The sequence below is a fragment of the Heteronotia binoei genome, chromosome 13, assembly GCF_032191835.1.
Source record: "Heteronotia binoei isolate CCM8104 ecotype False Entrance Well chromosome 13, APGP_CSIRO_Hbin_v1, whole genome shotgun sequence".
In the NCBI taxonomy this organism is placed as follows: Eukaryota; Metazoa; Chordata; class Lepidosauria; order Squamata; family Gekkonidae; genus Heteronotia; species Heteronotia binoei.
In genome coordinates, this window is record NC_083235.1 from 272750 (window position 1) to 299835 (window position 27086).

At 52.9% G+C, this 27086-nt stretch overlaps 2 protein-coding genes across 2 annotated transcripts in view; one reads left to right on the forward strand and one right to left on the reverse strand.

Moving 5' to 3' along the window:
- The first annotated feature begins 3292 nt into the window (after window positions 1–3292).
- LDLR (low density lipoprotein receptor) lies at window positions 3293–21958 on the forward strand. Its single transcript, XM_060253222.1, has 17 exons — window positions 3293–3449; window positions 4589–4711; window positions 6307–6678; window positions 6884–7006; window positions 7692–7814; window positions 9236–9355; window positions 10330–10455; window positions 12326–12497; window positions 13312–13539; window positions 13709–13827; window positions 15079–15218; window positions 15892–16033; window positions 16169–16321; window positions 16409–16642; window positions 17160–17237; window positions 18692–18849; window positions 20481–21958. The coding sequence occupies exons 1-17, from the start codon at window positions 3293–3295 to the stop codon at window positions 20514–20516; spliced, it is 2604 nt and encodes an 867-aa protein (XP_060109205.1). The 3' UTR covers window positions 20517–21958.
- A 4861-nt stretch (window positions 21959–26819) lies between these two features.
- Window positions 26820–27086, reverse strand: part of KANK2 (KN motif and ankyrin repeat domains 2) — a 28656-nt gene continuing 28389 nt past the window's right edge. The window contains exon 11 of the mRNA XM_060253223.1: window positions 26820–26870. Coding sequence (XP_060109206.1) covers window positions 26820–26870 — 51 coding nt within the window. The remainder of the gene's footprint in view (window positions 26871–27086) is intronic.

A 27086-nucleotide genomic window follows, 5' to 3' on the forward strand; every position in this document is an offset into this window, starting at 1 on the left:
CAGGGGTCGGGGAGGAGGGGCTGGGGGCGGGGGCCAGGCAGGGGGCCCCTTTTCCCTTCTCCTGAGGGCAGCAGGGGTGGGGGAGGCGGGGTCCTGGGGTTGGGGCGGGGCCAGGCAGCATAGGTGGGTCTTGGGCCGGAGGGGAAGCGCGTGCCCGCGGCCTCAGCGCTGCTCTGTCTCCCGCTCCGCGTGGCCGAGGCGGGCGGGCGGAGGGCGGGCGGTGGGCGGGGCGTGGCGGTGAGGCGAGGGGGCGTGTCGTGTGCGGCCGCCCGTCAGGCGAGGCCGGGGTGACGCGAGATGGCGCGTTGGGCGTGGCCCCTCCCCTTGGCGGTTGTGTGGCGAGGTTTGAAAATCACCCCACTGGAAGCGCCGCCCCGTGCCGGCTGGGCGGGGCGGGGCGAGGGAGGCGGAGGGCAGAGCGGTGCCTCCGCGGGAGCAGCAGAAGCAGGAGAGGAGTGGAGGAGCATGCCGCCGTGCCCGGGAGCCCCGCTGCTGCTGCTGCTCTTGCTGGTGCCCAGGGGCTCCGCCGCCCACGGTGAGGAGCAGGAGGTGGGGTGCCGCCTGGGTTCGCTTCCCTCCCGGGCTGGGCTCGGCTGCCCCTCTTCCTTCCCTGCCCGGCGGGGCCGGCTAAGGCTGCAGCTGCACGTGGAGGAAGAAGCGCGCCGCTCACAGCTGCGGGGGGGGGGGGGTGGGAGCGCTACAGGGACCCCCCGCGAGCCGCGCGGGGAGGAGGGAGGGAGGAGGTGTGTGCGGGCCCCTCCCTGCGCGTCAGGCCCCCCCTGTCCCCCGGCCGGGCAGCGTGCGGGGCGGGTTCCCGGGGGAGAGGAGGCCGCCGCCACCTGCTGGGCACAGGGACGCCGCGCACCCACCCACCCACCCAGCGCTGCCCGGTGCGGAGAGTGGCGCAACTCCCCGGGAAGCCTCATTGCGGGTGCTCCTCTTCCCCTGGCCAGGCCCAGGGAGCACCCGCAAGAGCTGCATGGGCTCGTGCTTCCGGGGAAGGGACGCCAGGCTGTGTGCAGCGGCTGGAGCATTGGCCTGCCTGGGCTGCTTATGGGAATCACAGAGCCCAGCAGCACGGGGACTGAATTTGGGGTATAAAATCCCAGGCACCCCATGGAGATTTCAAGTCCTGCCCAAGCCACAAGTCAGCTCCCAAAGGAATCAGGCCGTGCTAAAAAGTTCAGTCCACAGGGTTCCCCTCGGAGGCGGGCAGGATCTTGCTTGAGAATTGCTCAGAGGAGACCCTTCTGGCCTTACAGCTCGGAGGGAGGGAGGGGCGTTCTGCCCAGGGTTGTGAGAGAGGGCCTGCTGCTGCTGCTCTTGGCCCTGATCCACAGGTGGGATCGAAGAGCCCTCAGGCACCGGTTTTGCATGGCACCTCTCCCTCCCTTTCTCCAGAAGCTTCATTTCCCATTTCATTAATGAGGCTTTGGTGCTAGACAGGGTAGGTAAAAAGCACCACACAAAATAAGATGATTTTAAACGTTTAAGGTAGATTTTTTTTTTAAAAATGTTATTTAATAGCTTTAGTGAAGAAAATACAGCATAGATCAAAGGTATCTTATGGAATAGGGGTAATCCATTGTAATTCTGTAGTATGAAGCTGTGTCCTCATATAAAGAAGGGTTGTGTAAATAAGTACTAGACTTAGTAAAGTAAAGTAAATTTATTTTTCTATCCCGCCCTCCCCCGCCAAAGGCGGGCTCAGGGCGGCTCACAGACATGGAATACCATGATTTGGATAAAATACAATGTAAACAGGAGTTTTAAAAATACAATTCAACTACATAAGTTAATTAAAATAGATAAAAACAGGTACTATAAGGTGCTATAGATCACAATCATACATAAGATGGCTAGATGGCTACAGGTTGGTTTAGCCAGGTTCTAACTTAAACTAAGCTGAAAGAGAAAGGTTTTGCAAGCCCTGCGGAACTGATTCAGGTCCTGCAGGGCTTGCACCATCTCTGGAAGTTGGTTCCACCATCGAGGGGCCATTGCTGAAAAGGCTTGCTCCCTAGTTGTCTTCAGTCTAGCCTCTCTTGGCCCAGGGATTTTTAAAAGATTTTGAGAGCTAGATCTCAGTGCTCCCTGGGGAACATATGGGGAGAGGCGGTCCCTAAGGTAGGCAGGTCCTCGGCCATGTAGGGCTTTAAAGGTAATAACCAGCACCTTGTAGCGAACACGGTACACAACCGGCAGCCAGTGTAGGTCCCGCAGCCCAGGCTGTACGTGTTCCCACCGAGGTAGTCCCACCAACAGCCTGGCCGCCGCGTTCTGCACTAACTGGAGTTTCCGTGTTCGGTACAAGGGCAGCCCCATGTAGAGGGCATTGCAGTAGTCCAATCTCGAGGTAACCGTTGCGTGGATCACAGTTGCTAGGTCGCTGCGTTCCAGGAAGGGAGCCAACTGCCTCGCCCTCTTAAGATGGAAGAAGGCGGATCTAGCAGTGGCAGCTATCTGGGCCTCCATCGATAAAGAGGATTCCAGTAGCACTCCCAGGCTCTTGACCCTGCGCACTGGTATCAGTGGCGCACCGTCAAAATCCGGTAGGGTGATCTCCCCTCCTGGTCCGCCGCGGCCCACGCAAAGGACCTCAGTCTTCGCCGGATTCAACTTCAACTTAGTACTTAGACTCACTCCATGAGCAAGAGGCCCAGTCTTATGGGGCTCTAGGAGCTTCTGTTGATTATTTTAGGTCAGGGGTGGCCAAACATGCTTAATGTAAGAGCCATATAGTATAAACATCAGATGTTCGAGAGCCTCAAGATAAGAACAGAGTAAAAATAGATGGGGAGGAGGTGGAAAGAAAGCAACTTTAAATGTGTTCTCCAAGCTGGCTGACAAGGTGGTGAGGGCTTCAGGAGCCACACAAATGTGTGGAAAAGCCACATGTGGCTCCCCAGTCAGTTTAGCCACCCTTGTTTTAGCTTAACCTTGCAATCTACCCAAGAGGGCTAATTTAGAGGTACCAAGATGCATATTAATGCAGTTCCCAAATATAGATTTGTGAAGTCTAAGAAGGAATGAAAATAAAGCTGTTTGAGCAGCGTATTCCCAAGAGGTTTAGATTCCTTTCTATGCGTAGCCTTCGTTGATATGAGGTCTACTCTACCCAAAAGATTGCTCATGTTCTGACATAGCCGTAAGTGGTATAGTGTGCCTGCCATGCCTTCTAAAAGTCATACTAGCAGCACGTGCCCCTGTTGCAGAGAATGCCTGCATGGGGAAAGCTGCCATGCAGTTGAGTTGAACTCCGCTCTGCCTCTGGAGCGAGAGGAGTGATGAGATGGGGGCTGACGCTGTGGCCTCTCTGCCGGCAGGTGTGGAGAAGTGTGAGCGGAACGAGTTCCAGTGTCGGACTGGCGAATGCATCCCTTACAAGTGGATTTGTGACGGCAAGGCAGAGTGCCGGGATGGCTCAGATGAATCCCAGGAGGCCTGCAGTAAGTTAACTAACCTGCTTCCCCTCTCCCCGTGCCCATTTGCTGGTGCAGAACGGTAGCAGTTTGTGAAGCAGTAGCAGCCGCGCGCTCAGTAAGTCCGCCATCTGGTGGGGAAGAAACAGGATGTCAGGTGCCAGTCCGAGGGAAGAGGATGACTGGGCAGGAAACGGCTGCATTGATCAGGTCCTTGAGAAAGACCTGCGGAGTGATGTTGTTAATTTCTCTCCTGCTTCCAGGCACAAGGGGGGAGGTCTACTAGAAAGCTGGGGTCTCCCTCCAAGAGCCGGAGGGCACCTGCCTTCAAATATGTCGTGGTCTGTGTGATGACTGCCAGGTGTGGCAGGATGCCGTATTTAATTTTTAGATTTATGTCCCAGCCTATCCCAGGCTCAGGGCTGCTTACAACAGTAAACAACAGAATTAAAATAATATAAAAGCAGACATTATGAAACAGGATTAGCACAGTAAACAGTCTTACAGACATAGGCGGTAAGGTGTTGGTATAGCTCTGGCCAGTGCTCGTTGTGGTGCCACAGTTTTGCAGTGGCATGAGGACAGCCAGAGCTCTCTCCTGCGCCTGGCCTGCCAGGTAGAGTGGCTGCTTCCCAGTGATGTTTCAGGGGAACCCGTCTCAATTTATGTATTCTGAGTCCTTGGCATAGGAACAATCTTGACTCTTAAGGAAGGGAAAGCAAGGTACCATGTTTTAACTAAAATAAACCGAGATCTGAAGAGATCTGGGGTGCTAAATTAAATGAAACAGAAATCCCGGAGCTCCTTGTAGACTGAGAACAAGTTTTTCCGTAAGCTTCTGTGAGTCAGGCAGATCCCGTGTCAGAAGCAGGAGCCGGTTGCAGGTCTGTGCCCAAGGGGCCACACAGACCAGCCGCTGTGGGCAACTTTGCTTTTCCCCAGTCTGAATCTTGTGCTTTCTCTCTTCCCCTCCCTGCCCAAGTGCTTTTGGTTGCTGCATCACACTAACTGGCCCAGAGGAGGAAATTGAGCAGCTGAAACGGATGGCTGGCAGGTGTTCTCCGCTAGAGTGTTGGCTCAGAGCACCAGGTGCTGTTAGTGCAACAACCAGCACGGGGCACTAATCCAGCTCTTGTGGCCTTTTAGCGTTGCGTTTGTCTTCTCAGGATCTGTGACTTGTGATCCGGGGCAGTTCAGCTGTGGGGGCCGCATAAATCGTTGCATTGACATGTCCTGGGTGTGTGACTCGCAAGCGGACTGTGAAAATGGATCGGATGAAGAGAACTGTCGTAAGTTGGACTAAAGAAGTGCTGTGCTACTCTCTAGAATGGAGGAGGGGGGAGTGTCAGAAGTTGGAATACTGTGGGACCAGATGCCTGTAGGCTTCTTCTATAGAATATGTGCATTCGGAGTCCGGGGGTGAGACCTTGTGGTGAGCCAGTTTGGTGTAGTGGTTAAGTGTGCGGACTCTTATCTGGGAGAACTGGGTTTGATTCCCCACTCCTCCACTTGCAGCTGCTGGAATGGCCTTGGCTCAGCCATAGCTCTGGCAGGAGTTGTTCTTGAAAGGGCAGTTTGGTCCTCATCCCCAGGCGAGGTGAAGCTGGTTGAGCAGGTCATTGTAGATGCGCTTTGAATCGTAGAGTTAAAAGGGACCTCCTGGGTCATCTAGTCCAACCCCTGCATAATGCAGGAAGTTCACAAATACCTAACCCCCACCCCCAGTGACACCTGCTCCATGCCCAGAAGATGCCCCCCTCCCAACCCCCCCCCTCCAGGATCCCTGGCCTGGAGACAAATTGCTGCCTGACCCCAAAGTGGTGAACAATGCTAATTTGTTCCTTGAGGCTATTTCTCTCCCCCCCCCCCCGTGGTCTTACCATAAACCCTTGTTGTGGAGGGGGTATGTGGATTGCTTTAGCTGCATACCAAGTGATGTGGGTTTCTCAGAAAAATAACAATTGGAAAATCCTTCGGCAAGTTACCAGTGCCTTAAATACAGTGTGATTGGTTTTAGCTTGTTATTTGTATTAGATTTTTTTTCGGTTGCCTTTCCTTGCAAGCGGGTCTTAGAGCAGCTTATAGCTAAAAGAACATAATAATAAAAAGCTAAAAGTTAAAATCTTTCAGTAAAATGCATAATAAATACATTAATCATACAATCCACTCCAGAATGGAGAGAAAAAATTCTGGATTTTCCAGCCTCCTGTCCTGGGGTTGGGGTGGGTTGCAGAGAATGGAGTGTATGAGAGGACCAGACAGCATGCTGAGCTGTCGCTGTCCTCAACCAAATACTTCACTCTGATCTGTATTTAGCAAACTCATTGATTTTTAAGTACCCCATGTTTTATGTCCCAGTAGTGTCAAATATTTGAGCTGAAATACTTGACAAGGAAAATAAGCAAATGAAGCGTGTTTTACCATTTTTTGAAAAGTCCAAAGCCTTGCATCTAGGACAGCATTGTGTGCTCTTAGTTAAATTTAAGAAGAACATGGAAGGGAAGAGCTGCTGCCAAACCGAGTGCTTGCAGCCCAGCCACAGGGCCTCCTGGCTAGCAGGTTGTGGGCATGCCCCTCCCTCACCTCACGAGGAGGGCGCCTCTTTCTTGGCCTGCCCAGGTAGCTTCATAGCAGGTTAGTGATTTCAAGCTCCCTGCTGCTAGAGGAGAAGAGACACAGATAGAAGAACTTCAGTTTTGGTTTTGATGGGATGTGCACAGCTTGGGAGGTATATATACAGTTGATTTTTAAAACTTGGATTTTATGGAGACTTTAATTTATGGCTAATGTTATGGAACAAAAATTAAAAATTTCCCGCAGAAAACGAAAAGCCCCTGGCCAGTGTTCCAGTGTAATCATTTTTCTTTGATTGACTTGTGTACAGCCCCTAAGAGCTGCGCAGCCAGCGAGTTCCAGTGCCAGAATGGGAATTGTGTCGCTAAGGATTTTGTCTGCGATCAAGAGGATGACTGCGGGGACAGGAGTGACGAAGCCCACTGTCCAGCCCCCACCTGCCACTCGGAAATGTTCCGGTGCAACGACTCCGCCTGCATCCCCAAGCTGTGGGCCTGCGACCAGGACGCTGACTGCAAGGACGGCTCAGACGAGTGGCCGGAGCACTGCGGAGGAGGGGCCCAGAAGACCCGGCCTTGCTCCCCGCTGGAATTCCACTGTGGGAGCGGAGAGTGCATCCACCAGCGCTGGAAATGCGATGGCAGCTTCGACTGTCGGGACAAGTCAGATGAGGCCGACTGTGGTACGCTTCTGGGGAGGGAAGGCTGGCGTGACAGCCGTAGCAAGAGTGGGGCTTGAGTCTTTCCTCTCTTGTAGGCCAAGATAGCAGGAGTGGGCTGGGGGATGAGGGAGGGGTAAGTGCATTCCACGAGCCCAGCCATGCACTTGAATCGAGCTGAGCTGTATATCAGCCTGGAGGTATTTCTCTGAAAAGTCTTTCTCTGTAGTGAAAGCCACCTGCCGCCCGGATGAATTTCGCTGCGATGACGGGACATGCATCCACGGAAGCCGGCAGTGCAACAAGGAGAACGACTGCAAAGACCTGAGCGACGAGGTTGGCTGTGTCAACGGTAAGGAGGAGAAGGCTGGGCTGACTTCTGCTCTGGCTGAGCTGCTCCTCCGATCTTTTTTTCTTTAAGTTTACCTTGTAAGAACAACAATGACAACAGCTGTAGGTTAAACATACTAGTGCAGTCAAGATATGTTCCAGTATTTTGTCTACTGTTGAGTATTCTACTTTTTGTAGAAATTGTACCATTTGTTGTATTCACTTAGCAACACTTAATACATACAAACCATACAAATATGGGTGGGTTATTGTTTGTTTGTTTATCAGTTTTATATCCCGCCCTCCCCTAACAGGCTCAGTGCTAACAACAGTTGTTCTCGAATTCAAGTTTGTGGCAAGTCAGTTGGCATGAACTTCCAAGCAGCAGTTTGTGACCAGATACATTTCCAGACAGTCTCTGCTCAATCCAAATATTTGCCAGACTTCAAAGCAATGGGGGTGGGGGGTGGGACTTGGAGGGCAAGTAGAGGAGAGAGCGCGCCTTGGCTTCAGGCATCCAACCTCACTTCCTCCTTCGCTGCTGGCCTCTGAGACTAGTCAAAGCTTGCAGGAGTGAGGACGTTAAGGCCCAGCTGCTCATGGTTCACAGCCTTCTGTGCCTTTAACAGAATCCACAGGGCAGTGAAATGTGAAATGGTCCAAAGTGTGATGCTGAATGAAGAATGTTCCCCCTTTTTTTGTAACAGTGACAACCTGTGAAGGAACCAACTCCTTCAAATGCCATTCTGGGGAGTGCATCTCGATGGACAAGGTCTGCAACTCGCAGAGAGACTGCAGCGACTGGTCGGACGAGCCGGTCAAGGAGTGCCGTAAGAATTAAATTCCATCCTTTTGCTCAAGGGCCGCCGCTACCAGCTGCTGTGTTGCTTTGCTTGTTTGAAGCGTTATGGGGGGTGTGCTGAACCTTCCCGCTAGAAGTTTCCACTGCCTCTCAGTGTCCCAGGGACCTGTAAGAACAGTGCGGTTGGTCCTCTACTGCAGGTGTCAACAGCAGGAATGCCCTGGCTTTCTCAGTCAGAGTCAGCTACCCCACCTAGGTGGCCAGCATGGGAACTGGGGAGTCGCCATGGATGCCTGGTTGTCATCCTGACTACTCTGAGGGAGCCCCTGGGGGGGATATTATTGCACTTAAGGAAGCTCTGGTTGAGCCTCTCCACTCCCAGCACCCTGACTGCTGCCAAGAGAGAGACCTTTGCTAGTACAGACTCTGCACTTTCTAGGAAAATCTTGCAGGAATTTGCCAGGCAAAGTGGTCTTGAAATAACACAGCCCAGCTACTTCTGGCAATCCAAGTACTCCCAAGTGGCAATGGAGTAGGGATTGTTGTGGACTTCCACAACTCCAGGATTCAAATAGGGTGGGGAAAGGATAAGCAGTAATTGGAGTGCGGGATGGAGACCAAAGCATTTTTGGAGAAAGCTTGCCAGTAGGCCCACAAGGTAGGCTAGCGTGGGCAGACTGGATTGTTGCAGGGGCCGTTCTGGAGGGGGGCGGGACTCTGGACTATCTGAGTGCAAATGTTGTTCTAGAAAGGAGGGAAAGAACAGAGGGGGAAATAACTCCCTTGCACAGACATGGTCTTTTAGACATAAGAGCTGAGATGTCTGTGCAGGACTTAAGAACCCAAATGCTCTGTGTGCAAGCTGCCCCTCTCCCCAGAGAAGGCAGAAGAGGGCTTTAGTTGGAAGCATCTGGAACAGGAGACTGGACTAGAAGGGTCTGGGCCAGCCCAGCTATACTTCTGTCTCACCCTGAGACGGCTGTTTCCAGGACTCCAACCCACCAACCGTGATGGGGAATTAGAAGCACGGCATTTGGTTTCTGTTCTGGATGCCGAACACACAAGGCTCATCTACTGGGGGGGCGGGGGGGGCTCTTGCCTTCTGTAAAGTGAATGCAGGGTGGGGGGAGATTCCTTGTCAGCTTCCTGCAGGGGGGGATGGGAGGGGGTGGCTTCTCTACCTGTCCCCTGGGCTCTACAGCGGGATCCTGGCTGTCTGCTGCAAAAGGTGCCTGTCAAAGTGGAGGGAGCCAGTCCTTCCACACACAACAGGACAGGAGGTCGTGGGAAGGACTGATGGCCACTGGTTCAGTGCTGTTAGTCATGACTTTGCGGGGCAGGGCCCTTGGTCTGCTTTCTTGGAAGCTCTTGCCTGATTAGCGGGGAAGACAGAGAAGCCTTTTCTGTAGGAGGAGCCTGGTGTGACTCCTGTGTTGTGTCTGCCTGCAGGAACCAACGAATGCCTGGCCGACAAAGGGGGTTGTTCTCACATCTGCAATGACCTGAAGATTGGGTATGAATGTCTGTGTCCGGAGGGCTTCCAGCTGGTGGATCAGAGAAGATGTGAAGGTAAATGGGGGGTGAGTGTGTCCCTGACCATCCCCAAGTCTGGTGCCTGCTGGGAAACAAGGCCGTGAGATGGACTTGAAGGCCTGGGGCGCTCCAGTCAGGAGAGGCTGAGCAGAGCAGGCCTGGAGGGAGGGCCTGTGGAGCCTGGCCTGTGGTGGGAGGCGCAGGTCTGTGGGCAGGAGAGAGTGCCCTCTATCCACTGATGCTGCAGGCCGCTGGGTGGTTGGGGATGCAGCTGAAAGGTCTGATTCCTGCCTGGGCCTGGCATTCGTGGGGGGGGGGGGGAAGAGTGCCTGAAGGGCTGCCACCTCCCTCCCAGTTCCAAGCCCTGCAGAGGTGAGGCAGGTGGTGGTGACCCAAAGCAGCATTTTGCAAAAGTTGCACCTGGCCTTCGAAGCTCACCTCTCCCACAAGGCCTGTCCGGGGCCTACTTTTATTTTTTTGGTTGCCTTTATTTTTACTTAGTAAACTGCCTCCGATAGTTTCTAAGGAGGCAGCATGTCAATTGAATCAACCAATGTTTGGAAAGCCGTGGTGGTTGGAGTTGTGTTTGAGCCCTAGAGGAAAGTGACAGGTCCAGAGTGGATGAGACAGTGGGAGGGAGGGAGAGGAGGCGGGGCCTAACCAGCTTGGATGACTTCACCCCACGGAAGAGAAGAAACCTCCAGATACGCTCCAATGTTTTGTTCTCTGCCATGGCCCACCTTCTGAGAGTGAGCTGTTAAAGGGCAGGTGAAACACTGTGTGAGCGAGGGGCGGTGGGGGCCATTGGTATAAAGCCTGAGGAGGAGCAAAATGTGCTGCAAAGCAAGATATGAGACATTTGCATCACCTCTGGGAAGAATTAGATGGCGGGCAAGTTGGCACGGTTAGTCGTGGGAGAACATAGACTTGTTGACAATCAGTACTCACAACCTTAACTGTAAGCTGGACCACTTAATCAGGTGCAAAGTAACATGGTCTTGGATTTGTAGATATTGATGAATGCCGCAGCCCTGATACCTGTAGCCAAATCTGCATCAACCTGGAAGGCAGCTACAAGTGTGAATGCCAGCAAGGCTATCAGGTCGACCCGGCCACCAAGACCTGCAAAGCCATCGGTACGTTCAGGGGCTTGTGTTTGTTTTTTGTTTTAAGTTTAAAACTTTATTGAAAAGATCCAGAAGGTTGTACAGTGACATGTAAAATTGAGATACAGTAAACAATCAAATGGTAAGTTAAAAGGATACATTAATCCAAGTCAAATAACAATGAACTTAAGTAAAAAATTAAAAATTATAGGTATAAATTATGCTGTGATCTAAAATGCTAATGAAGATAAAGTTTGGGGTTTTGTGATGCTGCAGGGCTTTGGGGCAACCAGGCAACGGTTAGTGGGGGCTTTCCGGGGCGGGGGGGGGAGAGACTCTTGATTTCTCCTTTGCTTGTTATTGGAGACTTCCTTGGGGGTTTTGAGACAGAGGCTAGATGGCCATCTGACAGCCATGAAGATCCTGTGAATGTAGGGGGAGTGGTTTGAGTTTCCTGCCTTGTGCAGGGGGTTGGACTAGATGGCCCTGGAGGTCCCTTCCAACTCTAGGATCCTATGAGCCAAGAGCGGGGCACTGCGGGGCAGCCTCTGTTTCAGTATATCCTCTCCCCTGGCGGACTGGGATGTGCCAGCCCTGCCCCCCGAAGCCTCTGACTCACACACACAGAGTGCTTGCTTAAGAAAACTTGTGGTTCTGGTTTGGACTGGAGAAGATTCCTTTTCTGCACTCTTGTGCCTCCCGTAGAGCAGATGGAGCTGAGGTGGTGGGGTCTGTCATGGCAGCTGCAGCTGTCTAGTTGCCACCCAGGCAGGGCGGCTTCCCTCCCTTCTGCAAGGGGTTAGATAAAAATATGGAGCAGAGGTCCATCAGTGGCTATTAGCATGGCTTCTCTTATGTTCTTAAGTGGCTGTGCTGGACTTTGCAGCCTTTCCTTTCCTCCCTGCTTCTGGGGTGTGACTCTGAAGCTGCCCTGGGTGCATTCTAAGGACTGCTAGGAGTAGTTGCTCAATTTACAGCATTTGTACTCTGTCTTCAAGAAGACTCAAGATGACTTGCAATTAAAATAATACAAAGCCAGTAAATTACAAAATGAAACATTGTAAGCTTTTGATCTTTCTAGCTCAGTTGTTCTTGAGGGCTCAGGGTTAAAATCCTGAGTCTAGAATTTCAAATTCAGTGTGAATAAATCCACAGAACCAAATAGTAGAGTGCAATATCTGAGTGCAGTTCCTTGTAATAAGTATTCCAGGTGCATCCATGCTTGCGTGCAGGACTCAGAACCGAAAGGCTTTCTGTGCAGGTGTCCTTCCCGCTGAGAGGAGTCTGGCTAGCATAGATGATGTTGGGAGGAGGCAGGGTTTCCAAAAAAGGCAGTGTATAGCCAGCCAGGTGGCTCTTCTGTGACTGAAAGGGTCCGAGGACCCAGCTCTCCATCTATACTCCCTTCCTGCTGTGCACAGTCCTCCTCACAAGGTGGGAGGCAGGTTGCCTGCCATTCCTCCAGCCCACCGTTAGCACTGGCTGCCTTCTGCCTGGAGAGTGTCTCCCCTGCCTAGTGGGCCATGGGCAGCAGCTCCCAAGCCTTGCCCTCCTGTGCTTTCCCTGCCACCTGAAGGAGGTGCCAGCTGGGCACACGTGCAGTTGCTGCCTCGTAAAGCAGCACAGGAAAATGCCCTAATAATAACTGCTGCCAGGTGAGGCAAAATCTCGTCTGATGGAAGGTGAGAAGGAGAAGAGCCTGCTGCGGCAGCAGAATGGCCCATCCAGATTTGACCCTGTGCTGTGGGAAGGCCAAGCACGGTGGAGTGTATATCAGACCTTCTCGGGGTTGGCGATTGGGGTCTGGAGTGTGCTTGTCTTCTCTCTAGCCCAAGAGAGTGTGATAATTGAAAGGTGCTGCAGTTTCCAACGCCCCCTTCTCCTCCCGCCGCATTTCCAGGCACGATTGCATACCTGTTCTTCACCAACCGCCATGAAGTCAGAAAGATGACCCTGGATCGCAGCGAGTACACCAGCCTGATACCCCGTCTCAAATATGCAGTCGCTTTGGACATGGAAATTGCCAAAAATGTCGTCTACTGGTCTGACCTCTCTCAGAAGAAAATATACAGGTAAGCTGGCTGTGGGGTCTTTGCTGCTTGTGCAGACAGTAGGATCAAGTGATCCTTTAGTGCCAGGGATTGTCGGTTCTGGGGCAGGTGGTGGGGAGGGGGGAAGGCTTGGTTTGGACCTTGCAAACCCACGTTAACCTCTGGGGAGGGAAGAGGATGGGTCTGTCCACTTGACAGATGTGTGGATATCTCAGTTGTCCTGGGCCATTCCCCCATAGCTCAGCTACCAACAAATGTAAATGCAAGCAGTGTAAACGCGCCTCTGGATTCAGAGTGGTCTGTTACAAGCAACTGACCTTCATTTAGAAAACATCTGTGCTGCCTGTAAAATCTGACAATTGGAAACTGAGTCAGGTGCATAAAAACTGCACAAAACAAATGAGAACGTTAAAAGGAGACTCAAAATAGTTAGGCTTTAAAAAAAAAAGATATTTAGAAGATTGGCTTTGTTAGTTAAAAGCCTGGGTGGCCTGGCATCTAAAAGACTCTGGTCCAAGCAACAGGCAAGCCATGTCACAAGGGGGAAGGGCATCCCGCGGGCCCCACTGAAGAAGTCCCATGTTTGCCCCCCCTGCAGGCTTTGTGAGGGGCTCTAAACTAACCTGGGTCTCCATTTATGCAGGAGGAATTGGGGGTGAGTGTCTGATGATGGGGATTTAAAACTAGCATTGGGAGCTTTTCTGCTCATGAGTTGCTGTGGCAAAGCTGGCCCAGTCTCTTTGGCTGGTTGCTAGTTCTCTGCCCCAGCTGCTGGTGCCTCTCCGTGGGAGGGGGCGGGAGCTCATGGTCGGCTTCCTTCCTTCCTTCCGCACAGCACCCCAATCGACCTGGCTGGCAACCACTCCCATCATTCCACGGTGATCAGGAGCGGCCTTCAGGACCCAGGCGGCCTGGCGGTGGACTGGGTGCACGGCCTCCTCTACTGGACCGACTCGCGCCTGGGCACCATCTCTGTTGCCAGCACCGGAGGCCAGAAGAGGAAGACCCTGATCCAGGAGGAGGGGGCCAAGCCACGAGCCATTGTGGTGGACCCGGTGCACGGGTAGGTACCCCTGGGGGGCTGAAGGGAAGGCGCCTGCCTTGTGTGTTCTCCCCCCACGAGGAACGAGAGAGCAGGAGCTCCCCACCCCCACCCGCTGCTGCCCCGAGAAGGTGGGCCCAGCTGGGAAGTGGCATCAGCTGATCTCCCTCCTCCTTCCCTTGCCTGTCAGATTCATGTACTGGACCGACTGGGGATCCTCTGCTAAGATTGCCAAGAGCGGCCTGAATGGAGTTGACAGTTTTGCCTTGGTGAAGGAGGGCATCCAGTGGCCCAACGGCATCACCCTGGGTAAGCCTGGGTAGCAACGGGGGGGGGGGGGGTCCTCTGCTGCTGGAAAAGGTTGTGAGGCTCATGACAAAACTCTCCTTTGAGCAGCAACTCGGTCTCTGCACCTTCTCTCATTGCGGCAGTGCATCTGGACTTGTGGGGGGGGAGCACCTGTGGCATGGGGAAGCACCTTCACGCGGGCATGATGCCACCTGAGGGGCAGGACTGGGATCTTCTGGTTTTCCAGGTGGCATTCTGTTGCTCATCTAAAAGTTACAAAAATCCAGACTTTTGTTCACTTTTCTGCTGCAAATCCAGGCACTGCTCTGCCGCCTTCCTCACTGGCTTGAGAGGAGAGAGCCAGGAAGGAAGGAGCAGGCCCATCCATGTATTCGTGGGTCAAAGACGGTTGTGCAGGCTCAAGACAGGGTTAGACATGCTCTCCTGTGTTTGAAAGATTATCTAACTTTGGCTACTTTTGGGTCAGATTTTTATTTAAAAAACAACCATTTGGGGGATTTATGAGAAGAGAGTTCAAAGACGTCTCCTCTTGAGAAGGCCAGTTGGGGAAGGCAGCACCAGAGCGGGGGACCTTGCCCGGAATCTGCCCCCCTCCCCCGGTCTGTCTGTTTATCTGGGTCCTGCCTGTCCTTTCCTGGCTTCCTCTTCCCTCCCCCCTTCTCTCTTGGGTCTACTTCATTCTCTCTCCTGGGGGGGGGCATTGCTGGCGGGGGGAGGAGTGTTGCAGTTTCCACAGATGCAGGAACTGCTTTTCCACTTTGGGGTTTTTAAAATGCGCAGCCGGCAGTTTTTGTTATGTTTAATTTCTGAGATGTTTCTGCAAAGATGGTGCCTTGGCCAGGGATGTAACAACCCCTGCCCCAATCCTGGGTGACCTCCATTATCTCTCCTGGGGGAGGGGAGGGGAGGCCCGTGGGAACTAGCTCTGTGGTGAGCAGCTGCAAGTGCAGACCAGGCAACGATGAGTTGGCCCCCTTAGGGAGGGGATGGCTTTGGAGCAGAGGGGAAGAGCCAAGAACACCCTTTTGGCAGCTGGGTATATGTTCCACAGCATGCTTCCAGCACATCACTGTCAAACTCTGCCATTTGGCAGCACCACAGCTCCCCGCCTGGCCTGGAACAGCTCATGCCTGAGGTCAGGGAAGAGAATCTGCCTGGCCCTTTTGCTGATCCTCCTTCCACCTGTAGCTGCTATGGGTTTGTGGGTCAGCAGCCTCCTTCCTCAGTGCCTGTTTTCTGCTGCCGCCTTAGATATGGCCAGCCAGCGCCTCTACTGGGTAGACTCCAAGCTCCACACTCTCTCCAGCATTGATGTGAACGGGAAGAACAGGAAGACCATCCTGGTGGACGAGGAGAAGCTGGCCCACCCCTTTGCCATCACCGTCTTTGAGGTGAGGCAGCTTCAGGAAGAGCTGGCGGCTGCATCAAGCGGGGGCAGATGTCCAGCACTTCTTGTCCAGAGATGGCAGCTGGGATATGGGGAATGCTGCTCTCTGGCCTTTCTTTCCTCTGGCCATTGCCAAAGCAGCCCTCCTGTTCTCGCCAGGGGGAGGAGGAGGAATGTGTGCCTGTCGTGTCCAGGGCCATTTTGAACACACCTGCCTTTCCTTCCCCTTGCTGGGTGTGCTCTCTCTAGAGTGAGCGCAAACTGAAGGATGTTCCCCTGGGCAGAAGGGCAAATTGTACAGGCGCTTGAGCACAGATTGTGGTAGCTCCAGCAGTGAGGATGAGCTTGTCTTGCAGCTTTCCCCACTGTTGAAGGTTAGGAACAGCTGAGGAGAGCATGACTCTGTGGACAACAGGTCTCCCTCCTCTGCCATATAGAGTAGATTTCAATAAAACCACACAGGGAAGAGGCAATCCCATCCACGCCTGACTCCTTCCTGCTGAGTCCAGCGTTGCGGTCTTCTGGGTGTTGCTTCTTCCCTCCCTCAGTCAACGTGGGCTTCATTCCAGACGTGCCCCTCTTTGCCAAACGGGATTCTCTCATTGGCTGGGGATTAAGAAAGAGCTGGCAGATAGCAAGGTTCTGAGCTGAACTTTCGGGCTGGGATTCTTTTGCAGGATAAAGTATTCTGGACAGACGTGCAGAACGAAGCCATTTTCAGTGCCAACCGCATCACCGGCTCAGATATCATCAAAGTGGCGGAGAACCTGTTTTCCCCTGATGCGATGACTCTCTATCACAATGTGCGCCAGCCGAAAGGTATTTGTTTCCTTCCCCTGCTGAGCATTTTGTTCTCGGCACTGCTGGAGACAACCAAGCTCTGCTCTTCATGCTTGCCAACCTGTGAGCTCCCAAGCTCTGCTCTTGACGCTTCCCCTCCCGTTGTATTTGCAGGCATCAACCACTGCGAGAAGAATGGCAGCCCGAATGGAGGCTGCCAGTACCTGTGTCTGCCTGCCCCGCAGATCACTCTGCACTCCGCCAAGTACACCTGTGCCTGTCCCGATGGCCTGCACCTGGGCCCAGACATGAGGAGCTGCACCACAGGTACAGGCAGGCAGCTCCAGCAGCCGTCAGGCACCTCCTCCGGCCCCAGCCTTGAAACACTGATGGCTGTTCTCTTGCCCTGTACAGATAACCTGGTCCCTGGTGGTCCAGCCACTGTGCCACCTCCCACGAGGACCACCCCTGTATTGCCACGCCCTACGGATCCTGCCAGGCACCTGCCTGCTGCCCCCACCGTGCCGAGCGGTCCTGTAATGCCACACCTCCCTGATGCAGCCAGGTACAGACCCGGGCACCTGCCTGCTGCCCCCACTGTGCCAAGTGGACGCACCACGCCAGCTGTGGTCACCCTGTCTCAGGAAGGTGAGTGAGAAGCTCTGCTCCAGCCGTTCCCTCCTCCCCATCCTGCTCCTCGGTTCCCTTTGGGAATGTTGGCTGATGACTCCGGAAGGCTTCGCCTCCTATCAGACCTGCTCTGCTCTCGCCCCTCTGGGGGGTCTGGTGTTTAGAGGAAGAGGAGGAGTCATACCCCACCCTTCACTACCCGGAGGGGCTTCCAATCACCTTCCCTTCCTCTCCCCGCGGGAGGGGGGCTGAGGGAGAGCTGGGGCTAGCTCCGGGTCACCAGCTGGGCTGCATGGGGAGGAGGAGGAATGGGGACCAGCACTGCCCTTGGCTGGCTCTCATACTGGGCGGGGGAGGGAGTGGCGTAGAAGAGTCACAAGAGCTGAGGCTGTGGGTGGTTCCAGCTGTGGGTTTAGAGCTCACTTGAGCAAAGCACAACTTGCTGTGGGGGCGGAGGGGGTTGCAGTGATTCAGTGGGAGAGGGGGGGCTTCATCCCGGCTGTTCCCATCTTAAGCGCTTTGTCTCTTTCCCCAGCTCAAAATGGCATCGCTGCAGAAACGGGTGGTGATACACAAGGTGGCCGAACGGCGCTCTCGGTTGTCCTTCCGCTGGGTAAGCAGCTGGTCTGGGCCTCCACTTGGGCCCAGGCTGACCCCCGCCCTGGGAAAGGGCACGAGACCGGGGGAGAGAGGGGACGTTTAAGAAGAAGGTGATATTGGATTTATATCGCACCTTGTACTCAGCGGTCATTTGTTAAAAGTTTATTTCAGAAGTTAACAAAAGAAAGAACACAGCCAACAAATATTGTCTTACTTTGTGTGATGCATAACACAAGACAGCTAGCTTTCCCACCCTTCTTTGTAAGGCGGCCCAAAATCAAGGCCCCTTGTCAGTGTCGCAGTCTCTGTATCCAGCAGTTGCAAAGCAGAGTCTGAGGCCTGTTGTCAAAGGAGATCTCAGCTGGCCTGTTCCATCAAGGGGGGAAAGAGCTACAGGTGCCAGGCAGCCGAAGAAGCCAGTTAGCAGCAAGCCCCAGCAAAGAAGGCCAAACCCGATACTCCAACTGACCCAGAATGTCACAGTGCGAATCACAGACGGCGCCTCTTCCACCTGTGCTGTGCCAGCTACACTGGCTTCCGGTGGAGTGCCGAATCAGGGTCAAGGTTTTGGTGCCAACCTTTAAGGCCGTGAGTGGCCAGGGATCTCTGTCTTTGGGACTGCTCCGCTGAGGACAACTTGTTGGGAATCCCCAGCCCCAAAGGTGTCCGGCCGGGTGGAAGCCTCTGCCAAACACCCTCCCTCCCGCGGGCCTAATGCAGTTCCACAGGGGCTTCGGGTGAGGACAGCGACAGGCTCCATCATGGCTGGCACCCCCCCCACACACACACACACACCTTGTCTCTTCCTTCTTCCGGCCTCCTTCCTTTTCCCACGAGGCAGCAACACAGTCCGGAACTGGCTTAAAACAAGTTGACTCCTGCAGGGCATCTGGAAATGGTTTTAAGATGACGCCAAATGATTTTATTGGATTCTCATAATGTTTATATCGTATTTTGTCCTTGTACATCACCCAGAGCCCTGTGAACTCAAGGACTGGGTGATCCATAAATATAAATATATTACGCCCATTAACCCTTGAGAGGAGGAAGGAAAGCATGAGAGAATATAAGGGAAGCCATGTTGGATCAGGCCCCCCCAGTCCAACACTGCATTACACAGTGGCCCAAAACCCAGGTTCCATCAAGAGGTCCACCAGAGGGGCCAGGACCCTAGAAGCCCTCCCAGTGTTGCCCCCCCCCAAAGCATCCCTGCCTCAGACAGAGGTCCAGCCAGACCCTCTGGCTAAGAGCCACTGAGGGACCTCTGCTCCAGATGGACCTTTGTGTCACCTGGAGGGGAGGTGCGCTGCTCTTTATGGGGACAGATACGTTTATTACACTTGGTTGGAGTGCTCTTCAACAGATTAAGCACATTTTATTTTTACTAGGATTTGTATATTTAGCAATGGAACAAGCTGTTGCTTTGAGTGTTGGTTGAATGACATCTCTTCTTGGGTTTCTCTTCAGTGCTGCTTAGCCTGATCTCCTTTGGGCTCTTTCTGGTTTGGAAAAACTGGCGCCTCAAGAATACCAACAGCATCAATTTTGATAACCCTGTCTATCAGAAAACAACCGAGGACGAGGTCCACATCTGTCGGAGTCAGGAAGGCTACACGTACCCGTCGGTGAGTGGTGGGGGGTGCTGAGGCCGGCTGAAGTCTGAGAAGGCTCGGGGAACCCTCAGCGAAGTGGGGAGGGGGACCGGAAGGGGCCTGGAAGGGCGTCCCCTCCCCCCATGCAAAGAGAAGTGGTCAGGACCCCTGGGGGGGGGCGGTTCCTTTGCCAGGTGAAGATGGGATGCTGCATTTGAGTTCTGGGTGAAGCTGCTGTCCGAGGGAGAGGGCCTTCAGGACAGTCCTTGTGGCGGCTCCTCGCAGTGAATGGCCAGTCTTTGGATGTGAAGCAGCATTGCCACAAAAGCACGTGGCCATCCTTTGAGGAGATGAGAGTATTTGCAGTGCAGCATTAAAGTGCTACTGCAGGGTTGCCTCCCTCCCCCAAAGTGTGCTGTTTTGCTCATAAAACAAATTACGCCCCCCCCCCCCCCCCCGCCGGTTGTGTTTGTCCCTGGCAAGGAAGGGCTGCAGAGTGAGGCCCGCGTGCCCTTCTTCGCTGCGCTGCTTTGTCTGCAGGCCCCAGCTGCTGTGCTTGGCCTTTGGGCCTGGGCAGAGCTGCAGCTCAGGAGCCAGGGTTTTAGGCCTGGGAAGGCCTCGGCCAGGGGGCACAACACAGACTCAGGAAGGGGGTGGGGAGGAAGTGCCTTCCCACTCAGCTGTCTTTTGACTGCTGCAGCAGTCAGAACAACTGGGAATCTTTGTGTGAGATTTTCTGATTTTTAAAGCTCAAAGCTTGTAACTGCTTTTTAAGTATAGCTTATTTGTGAGCAAGCCTGCTATTTAGTCACAAGAGCCATTTGATGCTGATGGTGCAGTGTGCGCTTGTTTCCCAGCATTGTCCCCAGGGAGGAGCAGCCTCGGGCTGGGTGCTGGCCGTGTCCCACAGTCAGAAATCTGCTGAAAAGGCTCCGCTTCCTCCCTGGGATGACACCCTCCGAGAGAGCGCTCCTGTCGCCTCCGAGGAGCTCCATTGTAGACTTCTGGTCTCTCAGCAGCCAGCCAGGCCGCGAGGAGGATTCGCCTTCAGACCTCCAAAGAAAGGCTGTGAGGAGGCCAGTTTTCTGGCTCAGTGGAGGAAATCAAGGAGTTGTTCTTCTGAAGTTAGGGACTTCAGAAAGCAACTGCTTCCGCTCCCTTGGTTCTGCCCCACTCTCAGCCTCCCCTCCGTGCCAGAAGGGGGATGGGGAACGTGGAGGAAGGGAGAGGCTGACAGATCCTCTCCTCCCCTCAGAGGAAAGCTGGGGGGGGGGGGGTGACAAAATACTCACTGGACAAAAGTTACGGAGAGCAAAGGAAGCTACTTCAGGGTGAGCCTTCGATGGATGTGTCCTTTAAATCCTTTCCACGTAGCCAGATGTGGTTTGGGGTTTTGAACTGAACAGGGAGCTGTCCACATCTTGCTTAGTCTCCGATGAGATGCTAGTTGGCTGTGCCGTTCCCATTCTGCCGAGTTTACCCAAATTGCTGCTGCAGCACCTTTCAGGAAATAGCCTTGCCTGGGTTTTCTGGGCCCTGTTCACACCCTTTGGGGTAGGGCAGCTGGTGCGCTGAAGGCGAGCTTTGCGAGAGCGTCGGCACTGCTTTGCACCCAAGGCCTGTGTGGCCACTAACCTCTCCTTTCCCATCTTCTTCTGGAACAGAGACAAATGGTCAGTCTAGAGGATGACGCGGCGTGAACCTTCGGCTCCCCTCTTCACCTGCCTTTGCTGCTCACTTAACTGGGAGAGAGAGCGAGAGAGAGAGACCTTTTGAGTTCTGGCTTCAGTTCCCTCTCAGCTGTCGGAGCCACCCCACCATTTCTGGAGTGACCAGGGAGCCCTTGCTGCTGCTCTCCCACAGACAGTGCCTTGCTCACCTGGGGTCTTTGTCGTCCTGACCAGGTTGGGTTTTTATGTGTTTGCATATTTATTTTTGTCGACAAAGATGCTGATGAGGCCTCCTGCTGCTGCTACATCTGAGGCTTCTTTATAAACTGAGCAGCAGCAGGGGGAGGGGGTTCTTGGTCCTCCTGTGTGGGAAGGGGAGGCAGCCAACCTCAGGAGCCTCTGGTGGGGGCTGGCCCTTCTGCCCCTCCCCCTCGCTGCACTCCAAGAACCAACAGGCAGCTGTGGAGCAAGCTGGGAAACGGACCCTCCCCTCGGCAGGGCCTTCAAAGCCAAGCCCAAGGAGCAGCAGCAGAAGCTGCTGAAGTGATCCCACCTGTGCCAGTGCTGCCACAACAAAGGTTCACTCACTGGGGCCAAAGGCAAAAGAACTCCAGAGACTGTCTCTTGCTCAGGTCCTGCTCCTCCCCTCTCCCCTGCACTTGGTGTTCCTTTGTTTGAGCCCTCCTCGTGACGTGTCTGTCTCGGTGTCTTTGCACTTGACTCCTTTGTCTCATGTCACACGTGGCAAGAGAGAAGCCCAGACCAAGGATGACGGGGTGGGGAAGGGAGTTCGTTGCACAGTTTGTGCCTTTGGTGCTGATGGAGCCAGCAAGGGTGAGATGGTGCTGGCCAAGACCCTGCAAAGCCATCCTGCATTCTGTGTTGACTGCGGGGCTCCAGTTGCCTTAACCTCTGTCTCCTTCAGCCGGGGAGCCTGTTTTCAACTCTGCCTCACTTTTTAAATATTTCACCCCTCCCTTTACTAATTGGGGAAGGGGCTTCTAGGGTAAAATGCAGAATGGCTAACCGATTCCCGTTCTGCATCACGGTGGGGAGGAGCATGTTTGGAGGGGGCGGGGGTGCTGTGGCCCTGGTGTCTCCTCCTCTTGCGGCCCGGAGGCAGGCAAGGTAGACAGCCCCCCCCCCCCTTTGGCCTCCTCTGCTCTCCTGAGTCAACCCCCCTTTATGGGTCTGCCAGGCCAAGCCTTCCTTTGCAAGGGGGGGACTCGGTTCCTGGCCAAGCACATCCTGTTCTCTCTCCCCGGAGGGGGGCGGGGAAAGCACTGTCCGTCCACTAAGGAGAAGCACTCAGACCCTTCTGGCCTGTCCAGCCTCTTCTCCTGAAGGGTGTAAATTATCTGTACAGTGTTGAGAGAGAGAGAGAGAGATACTTCCTTTGCATAAAAGTTGCCTTCTACTGTGGATTTGTACATATGTTTATAAAATACATGATTTATTTATTTCTAAGGTTATATTTTTTATGGTTTCTAATTTGGCTTTGTTTTGTCCTCCCTCTTTTTGTTTTGGCTGGGGGGGCAATATTCTGAAATTTGGACGAGTGAGACTGAAGTCCAGTCAGCTGTGACTGCGCTAATCTGGAGTCAGCCCCACTGTGTGAATGGGGGGGGGGGGGGCGGGGCGATCCATGCCTTTCTAGAGGTGTATCTTAGGTCATGTTTCTTCCCCTTCAGTCTCAAACATCTCGTCTCTCGCTCCCCATTAGAATAATCGCGTGTGATTCGTTGGTTGGTGGTTTGAGACCTGGGTGGCTCTTCTTACTCTGGTGCTCTTGCTAGCATGAACGGCAGGGGGCCTGGAGCCCCGAAGAGCCACTGTCTTCTCTGTCTCTGGCAGTATTTGTGCCCACGGGAGGGTGGGGTGCTCTCTCACTCCTCTGGGCATGGCACGTTTTTGTCCTCTTCATGTGAGCGGAGCCGGCTTGAAACTGACTGGTTCTCTGATGCCTTCAGCGCATATTTGCATCTTCTCTGTTGTTGTCACCAGTCCAAGCTGGTTCTGCAGCCCTACAGAATTTATTTTTAAATGAACAGCTTCTGTGTTCCAAACATCTGTAAAATGCCTGCTTTGATCTCCCCCCCCCCCCCAGAAAAGGCTGCTCTCATCAGTTCTCTTGTGTGTTTGGGGGCGGGCTTCCCAATGAGTGAGTGTTTCCTTACTTATAGACAAATGAAGTGCAAGACAGAGCCTCCTCCAAGGGCTCTTGGGCGTTGCTTTGGAGCGCCTTTTGGCTTAAGGTCCCTTCCTCAGCTGTGCTTGCCAAGACGTTAAAGCAAGGAGAGGACTGGGGGGCTGTCATGACCCCCAGGAGGGGGCGGGAAGCCCTCTTTCCAGCTCCTGGGAGAGTGACTGACGCCATCAACGCGGGAGCTCTCTGGTGAAAGCCAAATGATGCCGATCTGTAGTCTTGATTACGTCTACATCGCAGAGCCTGTGCAGGGAAGCCCTTTTGAACACAAGGATGCCTGAGGCTGATAAAATGGGGCAGCCATTTGGAACAGGGCTGGGTTCTGAATGCGAGGCATTTCTGCAAAGGAGGTGGGAGAGCTCTGGCCCTGTCCTGCTACTTGGCGGAGGCCCTTGAGGCTGAGGGAAGGGCCCTCACAAGGTGAGAGCAGCCGCCTTCCCTGCTGGGCCCAGCTGGCTTTGATTGAGGCATGTGAAGCAGCAAGTTTACAAGAGCCTCATTGCAGCTCTCAAGGAATGGTTTTATCAGCGCCCCCCCCCCCCCCCAAGCCTTGCTGAGGCTCATCTGCGCAAGGAAGCATTTCTTGAGCTTTTGCGTCTTACTGACAGGATTCCTTATGGGATGTCCTGAGGCCCCCCCTCCTCTCTCCTGGGGTGCATGTCGTGTTCTGTCCTTGCTGGCAGAGGCAGAGGGGAGCCAAGTTGAAGCCCTGTTTCCTGGGCACCCTTCGTTTCTAGGCCCCTGGGGGGGCTGGTCTGTGCCTGTGGGGACTGGGCAGAGACGCTGCTGCTGCTGCCGCCACCTCTCTCAGCTCCTGCTTCTCCGGGAACAGGCCGGTTCCTGCAGCTGCACTGAGGAGATCTCGGGCTTCAAAAAAGGAAAAAAATTCTCATTGTTAAAATCTCAAGGGTTTTCCCCCGGATGTGATGTAAGTTTAATAAAACCTGAAACCCACTGAAACTATTTCTTGTGTTTTTCTTCTTAGTCTGTGCCTGAAAAATCCAACCCCCCCCCCCCCCCGGTGCCCCGGCCTAGTATAGTCGGCGGCCATGGATTTTGGAGAGGGACTGGGGAGGGTGTGGGGGTGTATTTACAAAGCATCAGGAGTTTCCACATAAAAAGTCCCTTTGGCCAGGCAAAGTCTTGAGTTCCTATAGCTATTACAGATTGAACTCGATCCAAAGTGGGCAGCCTTTCCTGTGAAGTTTTTTGTGCCGTGCTGGATTTCTTAAAACTCAGAATCATGACTCCCCCTTCCAAAATGGGTGCAGTAAGAAGGTGAAGCTTTGAAAGTGGGTTTCCCATTTCAGCCTGTTCCCTGCCTACCGGTGCTGCACTGCTGAGGCTTCTGTGCAAGCACAAATGGGACTATGTAGGTTTCTTGGCCATCTTGACACGCTAAGGAGGACTCCCTCTTCTGTGACTTCCAAAAGGAGAGATGGAACCAGCAGAAAACCTCTATAGCAGGGGTGTCAAACTCATTTGTTCTGAGGGCCAGATCTGACAAATGAGACCTTGTTGGGCCGGGCCATGTGTATACCTATTTAATATTAGGTAGCAGAGAGATAAACTTTGTAAAGGATGCAGATGAACACAATTTTTTTTAAAAAAACTTAAAACATGCTTTCAACATTAGCACTTTTTGGTCTTAAATGTGCTTTCTTTGTATGTCTCCCCTGGGATCCAGGGAACTGGGCAAAGGAAGCTCTGGCTCTTTCCATCCCTCCCCAGGGGACCAGGAGAAGGAAGGAAGAGAGGCTTGGCTTAGCTCTGCTGTACGATTAAGATAGACTGGAAAAAACAAACTGCTGTCCCCTCTTCCTCCCCAATGGAGGAGCCTCAGCCAATGGAGACAACAGAGGTTTTGCTCTGTAGCTTCTGTGCAATTGAGCAAGCCTTGCAAAGCAAACTGTGATGCAGAAAGAAACGAGAGGGAGAAGGAAGCAGACGACGGCCAGTTGCTCGGGGGCCTGATAGGAGCCCTCCAGGGGCCTGATTCGGCCCCTGAAGGGCATGCTTGACACCCTTGCTCTAGATCCTCAAACCAGGCTAATAGAGGCCTTCTAATTCAGAGGTCCCTGGGCCACTTTTTGGTCTTAAAGGTCCATGGCCTGTTAGCAACCGGGCCATGAGTTGTAGAATTATTTTGTTATATATTACAATGTAAGAAGAAGACAACATTGAATTTATATCCCACCCTCCACTCTGAATCTCAGTCTCAGATTGGCTTACAATCTCCTTTACCTTCTCCCCCTCACCCACAACAGACACCCTGTGAGGTGGGTGGGGCTGAGAGAGCTCTCCAAAAGCTGCCCTTTCAAGGACATCTCTACCAGAGCAATGGCTGACCCAAGGCCATTCCAGCAGGTGCAAGTGGAGTGGGGAATCAAACCTGGTTCTCCCAGATAAGAGTTAGCACACTTTACTACTAATAGAAATAACCAAACTAATAGAAATAAAATGCACAATTGTGTCATCCCAACACCATTGTGCACTCCCTGTCCTGTGGGAAAATTGTCTTCCCCAAACCCAGTCCTTGGTGCCACTATTTAATTGCTTGCACTCACAAGGATGGGCTGGGCCTTAATATTCCATGCTGCCCTTAGGCTCAATTCATTTGATGCCCCGTGGGAATGTTTGGGGGAAAATCAGAGGCATAGATGGTTTGCCAGCTGCAAACTTTCCTCAGCCAGGAACACTTCCACCAACACAAGAGGCAGATAGAGTAACAGGATAACTTTATTTTTGATGGTTACAAATTACATTAACTTCATTTTAAAAGTGTAGAGATATGACAATCATAAAATAGATTATATGTATATAAAGCAATATTCCAAATACAATTCAGGGGAACCTAAAGACATAATTTCTGAAACAGTTCATAATCTCTCCTTTGGGGGCAGCTAAAGAAAAGCAGCCGTCAGGAAGAGAGGCTTATATACCTCTTGTGTGTTCTGAACACCTCAAGAGTAATTTGGCTGTAAATAAAAATTTAAATCCAACAAGTGTCTACTAGCTTTTGCTGAAGGCAGACTATAAACTGTGCAAAGAGATCAGCTAGCAAATTTGCAGTAAAGGCTTCCGATGGCTTAGGGATCCTGGGATCCACATTTTGCATCTTGGCACCTCTGGAATCCCTCACCAAAGTGTACCAGAAGTGCATGCACACATGAATACTCTCACTGGCATACCCCTTCAAGCATGGTGCTTTTAAAAGAACCACCAAAGTCTCTATTGTACTGTTGCCCTCCCCATCTGGTTACTAACAGCAGTAAATTTTTTGGCACTTTGAACCCCAAGAACGAAGAGAAGGTTTTACAACTTGCAAAGCAAATGGAACAAAAAAGAGCCCAGGGACAGGCAATGCACCAAAGCAAATCTTCGCAGGGGCAGGACCCCTTAAAATCCTGACTTTTTAAAATAATTGTTCTTTTGTTCCCTTGCTCATTTGCCACGTACAAGAAGAACTGATTGAATTTATTTTAAACTTAATACTCATTTCAGTTCTATTACAAAATTTCTTTGTTGCAATTTTAACCAAAACAAAACTCGAAACCCTTCTAGTCCCCACAGATGAAGCTTCTCTGACCTTCAATGACAAACAAGGTAAGGCACACGAGCATCCAAAAATCATTTCAAGTAGATTCACGATTAAGAAAGGATGTCTTTTTTTAAAAAAATGTAAGAACTATTCTCAATGGACTTGCTTTAAAGAGACAGCCCTTCAGTGGCCTCTGGGAAAAGGATTGCCAGCCGTGTTCTACCAAGGGAAGAAGAGCGGAAGGAAACGGGACGACGGGCAGAGGCCGCATGCCCAGAGCCCACCTGGCTTCTCTTGGAGGGGTCCTCGCCTCACCAACCAGCAGAACTGCGACTGAGGAAGGCCGGCCGGCTGCACGGCAGTATTTGAAGCACTTCCTTTTGGAAGGCCAACCACCCCAAGATATAGACAGCCCGTCTGCCAAGGTTGGGTTGTATGTGGAAGGCCAAGAAACTGCAGCAGTCCTTAGGAACCCAACACACCTGCGGAATGTAGCGGAAGATGCTTGCTTCCTTGGTCCTTGAGCACACAAGTCAGCGAGACAAACCTCTGGTGCTCCAAAGATGTTCTGGCAGGCGCGCCTGGACTACTGAGCATTGTGGGCCCTCTCCGTGGCATCTCCAGGCTTCGAAGTCCCCTAAAAAGGGCATTTCATGATCAGTCTTCGTGCCATTCCTTTCCCTGCCTTCCTGGGCTAGCGGGATTTTTTCTTACGCCTCCCCCAGAGTCCACTTTTTACCAAAAGGAAATGCTGGTTTCCCTGGTGGTGGGAAAAACAACGATGGCACGCCAAAGAAGGTAGGATCGTACTGGTGGGGTCCTCAGACGGAGCCACAGAGCAATCTGAAAGAGG